The sequence below is a fragment of the Oncorhynchus nerka genome, linkage group LG18 (assembly GCF_034236695.1).
Source record: "Oncorhynchus nerka isolate Pitt River linkage group LG18, Oner_Uvic_2.0, whole genome shotgun sequence".
In the NCBI taxonomy this organism is placed as follows: Eukaryota; Metazoa; Chordata; class Actinopteri; order Salmoniformes; family Salmonidae; genus Oncorhynchus; species Oncorhynchus nerka.
Window position 1 is genome coordinate 17,099,084 of NC_088413.1, and position 5,000 is coordinate 17,104,083.

A 5,000-nucleotide genomic window follows, 5' to 3' on the forward strand; every position below is an offset into this window, starting at 1 on the left:
AACCGGCCATCTCCCTGGCTGTGTCTCTCATAGGTAGGTAGAACCGCCCATCTCCCTGGCTGTGTCTCTCATAGGTTGGTAGAACCACCCATCTCTCTGGCTGTGCCTCTCATAGGTAGGTAGAACCGCCCTCACCATGGCTGTGTCTCTCATAGGTAGGTAGAACCACCCATCTCTCTGGCTGTGCCTCTCATAGGTAGGTAGAACCGCCCTCACCCTGGCTGTGTCTCTCATAGGTAGGTAGAACCGCCCATCTCCCTGGCTGTGTCTCTCATAGGTAGGTAGAACCGCCCATCTCTCTGGCTGTGCCTCTCATAGGTAGGTAAAACCGCCCATCTCTCTGGCTGTGCCTCTCTGGCTGTGTCTCTCAGGTAGGTAGAACCGCCCATCTCCCTGGCTGTGTCTCTCATAGGTAGGTAGAACCGCCCATCTCCCTGGCTGTGTCTCTCATAGGTAGGTAGAACCACCCATCTCTCTGGCTGTGCCTCTCATAGGTAGGTAGAACCACCCATCTCCCTGGCTGTGTCTCTCATAGGTAGGTAGAACCGCCCATCTCCCTGGCTGTGTCTCTCATAGGTAGGTAGAACCACCCATCTCTCTGGCTGTGCCTCTCATAGGTAGGTAGAACCGCCCATCTCCCTGGCTGTGTCTCTCATAGGTAGGTAGAACCACCCATCTCTCTGGCTGTGCCTCTCATAGGTAGGTAGCACCGCCCTCACCCTGGCTGTGTCTCTCATAGGTAGGTAGAACCGCCCACCTCTCTGGCTGTGCCTCTCATAGGTAGGTAGAACCGCCCATCTCCCTGGCTGTGTCTCTCATAGGTAGGTAGAACCGCCCATCTCTCTGGCTGTGCCTGTCATAGGTAGGTAGAACCGCCCACCTCTCTGGCTGTGCCCCTCATAGGTAGGTAGAACCGCCCACCTCTCTGGCTGTGCCTCTCATAGGTAGGTAGAACCGCCCATCTCCCTGGCTGTGTCTCTCATAGGTAGGTAGAACCGCCCATCTCTCTGGCTGTGTCTCTCATAGGTAGGTAGAACCACCCATCTCTCTGGCTGTGTGTCTCATAGTTAGGTAGAACCGCCCACCTCTCTGGCTGTGCCTCTCATAGGTAGGTAGAACCACCCATCTCTCTGGCTGTGCCTCTCATAGGTAGGTAGAACCACCCATCTCCCTGGATGTGTCTCTCATAGGTAGGTAGAACCGCCCTCTCCCTGGCTGTGTCTCTCATAGGTAGCTAGAACCGCCAACCTCTCTGGCTGTGTCCCTCATAGGTAGGTAGAACCGCCCACCTCTCTGGCTGTGTCCCTCATAGGTAGGTAGAACCGCCCATCTCTCTGGCTGTGTGTCTCATAGGTAGGTAGAACCGCCCACCTCTCTGGGTGTGCCTCTCATAGGTAGGTAGAACCGCCCATCTCCCTGGCTGTGTCTCTCATAGGTAGGTAGAACCGCCCATCTCTCTGGCTGTGCCTGTCATAGGTAGGTAGAACCGCCCACCTCTCTGGCTGTGCCTCTCATAGGTAGGTAGAACCGCCCACCTCTCTGGCTGTGCCTCTCATAGGTAGGTAGAACCGCCCATCTCCCTGGCTGTGTCTCTCATAGGTAGGTAGAACTGCCCATCTCTCTGGCTGTGTCTCTCATAGGTAGGTAGAACCACCCATCTCTCTGGCTGTGTGTCTCATAGTTAGGTAGAACCGCCCACCTCTCTGGCTGTGCCTCTCATAGGTAGGTAGAACCACCCATCTCCCTGGCTGTGTCTCTCATAGGTAGGTAGAACCACCCATCTCCCTGGCTGTGTCTCTCATAGGTAGGTAGAACCGCCCATCTCCCTGGCTGTGTCTCTCATAGGTAGGTAGAACCACCCATCTCTCTGGCTGTGCCTCTCATAGGTAGGTAGAACCGCCCTCACCCTGGCTGTGTCTCTCATAGGTAGGTAGAACCACCCATCTCTCTGGCTGTGCCTCTCATAGGTAGGTAGAACCGCCCTCACCCTGGCTGTGTCTCTCATAGGTAGGTAGAACCACCCATCTCTCTGGCTATGCCTCTCATAGGTAGGTAGCACCGCCCTCACCCTGGCTGTGTCTCTCATAGGTAGGTAGAACCGCCCACCTCTCTGGCTGTGCCTCTCATAGGTAGGTAGAACCGCCCATCTCCCTGGCTGTGTCTCTCATAGGTAGGTAGAACCGCCCATCTCTCTGGCTGTGCCTGTCATAGGTAGGTAGAACCGCCCACCTCTCTGGCTGTGTCTCTCATAGGTAGGTAGAACCACCCATCTCTCTGGCTGTGCCTCTCATAGGTAGGTAGAACCACCCATCTCCCTGGCTGTGTCTCTCATAGGTAGGTAGAACCGCCCATCTCCTGTGTCTGGCCGCCCATCTCCCTGTGTCTCTCATAGGTAGGTAGAACCACCCATCTCTCTGGCTGTGCCTCTCATAGGTAGGTAGAACCACCCATCTCCCTGGCTGTGTCTCTCATAGGTAGGTAGAACCGCCCATCTCCCTGGCTGTGTCTCTCATAGGTAGGTAGAACCACCCATCTCTCTGGCTGTGCCTCTCATAGGTAGGTAGAACCGCCCATCTCCCTGGCTGTGTCTCTCATAGGTAGGTAGAACCACCCATCTCTCTGGCTGTGCCTCTCATAGGTAGGTATAACCACCCATCTCCCTGGCTGTGTCTCTCATAGGTAGGTAGAACCGCCCATCTCCCTGGCTGTGTCTCTCATAGGTAGGTAGAACCACCCATCTCTCTGGCTGTGCCTCTCATAGGTAGGTAGAACCGCCCTCACCCTGGCTGTGTCTCTCATAGGTAGGTAGAACCACCCATCTCTCTGGCTGTGCCTCTCATAGGTAGGTAGCACCGCCCTCACCCTGGCTGTGTCTCTCATAGGTAGGTAGAACCGCCCACCTCTCTGGCTGTGCCTCTCATAGGTAGGTAGAACCGCCCATCTCCCTGGCTGTGTCTCTCATAGGTAGGTAGAACCGCCCATCTCTCTGGCTGTGCCTGTCATAGGTAGGTAGAACCACCCACCTCTCTGGCTGTGCCCCTCATAGGTAGGTAGAACCGCCCACCTCTCTGGCTGTGCCTCTCATAGGTAGGTAGAACCGCCCATCTCCCTGGCTGTGTCTCTCATAGGTAGGTAGAACCGCCCATCTCTCTGGCTGTGTCTCTCATAGGTAGGTAGAACCACCCATCTCTCTGGCTGTGTGTCTCATAGTTAGGTAGAACCGCCCACCTCTCTGGCTGTGCCTCTCATAGGTAGGTAGAACCACCCATCTCTCTGGCTGTGCCTCTCATAGGTAGGTAGAACCACCCATCTCCCTGGATGTGTCTCTCATAGGTAGGTAGAACCGCCCTCTCCCTGGCTGTGTCTCTCATAGGTAGCTAGAACCGCCAACCTCTCTGGCTGTCCCTCATAGGTAGGTAGAACCGCCCACCTCTCTGGCTGTGTCCCTCATAGGTAGGTAGAACCGCCCATCTCTCTGGCTGTGTCTCTCATAGGTCCGCCCACCTCTGGCTGTGTCTCTGGCTGTGTGTCTCATAGGTAGGTAGAACCGCCCACCTCTCTGGGTGTGCCTCTCATAGGTAGGTAGAACCGCCCATCTCCCTGGCTGTGTCTCTCATAGGTAGGTAGAACCGCCCATCTCTCTGGCTGTGCCTGTCATAGGTAGGTAGAACCGCCCACCTCTCTGGCTGTGCCTCTCATAGGTAGGTAGAACCGCCCACCTCTCTGGCTGTGCCTCTCATAGGTAGGTAGAACCGCCCATCTCCCTGGCTGTGTCTCTCATAGGTAGGTAGAACCACCCATCTCTCTGGCTGTGCCTCTCATAGGTAGGTAGAACCGCCCTCACCCTGGCTGTGTCTCTCATAGGTAGGTAGAACCACCCATCTCTCTGGCTGTGCCTCTCATAGGTAGGTAGAACCGCCCTCACCCTGGCTGTGTCTCTCATAGGTAGGTAGAACCGCCCATCTCCCTGGCTGTGTCTCTCATAGGTAGGTAGAACCGCCCATCTCTCTGGCTGTGCCTCTCATAGGTAGGTAGAACCGCCCATCTCCCTGGCTGTGTCTCTCATAGGTAGGTAGAACCGCCCATCTCTCTGGCTGTGTCTCTCATAGGTAGGTAGAACCGCCCACCTCTCTGGCTGTGCCCCTCATAGGTAGGTAGAACCGCCCACCTCTCTGGCTGTGCCTCTCATAGGTAGGTAGAACCACCCATCTCCCTGTCTGTGCCTCTCATAGGTAGGTAGACGTAGTGGGTTGGTTTGTCCTGGTCAATTTCTCTATACATTTTAAGAAATTAATATTAATTTAAGTACTGCATTTTTTTTTATTCCATGTGGGGAATTCCTCTCTCTCTCTCCGTGTGTGTGTGTGTTAATTAACCAACCTCTACTCTCCAGGTAAATACCTGATGTTCACTATGGTGTTGGTCACCTTCTCCATCGTGACCAGTGTGTGTGTGTGTGTGTGTTAATTAACCAACCTCTCCTCTCCAGGTAAATACCTGATGTTCACTATGGTGTTGGTCACCTTCTCCATCGTGACCAGTGTGTGTGTCCTCAACGTCCACCACCGCTCCCCATCCACCCACCGCATGCCTGACTGGGTCAAACGCCTCTTCCTGCTCCGCCTCCCCGCCTTCCTCCTCATGAGACGACCCGGGAACAATAACGTCCAGGAAAAAGTTAGACGGAAGCACGGCGCTGCCGGGAACACCACCTCTGGGAACCCTGGGAATTCCCGAGGAGGGGCGAAAAAGCGCTATTCCGACATCAAGCTGGGAGGAATCCAGACGGACTCTGACTCGTTCTATGTGAAGGAGGATTCCGCTCGGAAGTTTGGCTGGAAGGTGGGAGACGTGTCGGGGGACGGCGGTGTCCCGGAGATCAGGCGTCGCGTGGCGGTCCAGTGGGACGCTGACCTGGAGGAGGCGGTGGATGGAGTGAGGTATATCGCTGAACACATGAAGACAGAGGACGGAGATGAAGGGGTGAGGAGGAGGAGGAA

The 5,000-nt window shown here is 55.3% G+C and overlaps 2 protein-coding genes across 2 annotated transcripts in view; both read left to right on the forward strand.

The window, feature by feature from the left end:
* The window catches only part of LOC115115415 (up-regulator of cell proliferation-like), a 492,735-nt gene that overhangs the window by 135,579 nt on the left and 352,156 nt on the right, over nucleotides 1-5,000 (forward strand). The gene's annotated exons all lie outside the window — the stretch shown is intronic.
* Nucleotides 1-5,000, forward strand: part of LOC135561773 (neuronal acetylcholine receptor subunit beta-2-like) — a 15,258-nt gene that overhangs the window by 6,210 nt on the left and 4,048 nt on the right. Inside the window, exon 6 of the mRNA XM_065003591.1 lies at nucleotides 4,490-4,983. Coding sequence (XP_064859663.1) covers nucleotides 4,490-4,983 — 494 coding nt within the window. The remainder of the gene's footprint in view (nucleotides 1-4,489; nucleotides 4,984-5,000) is intronic.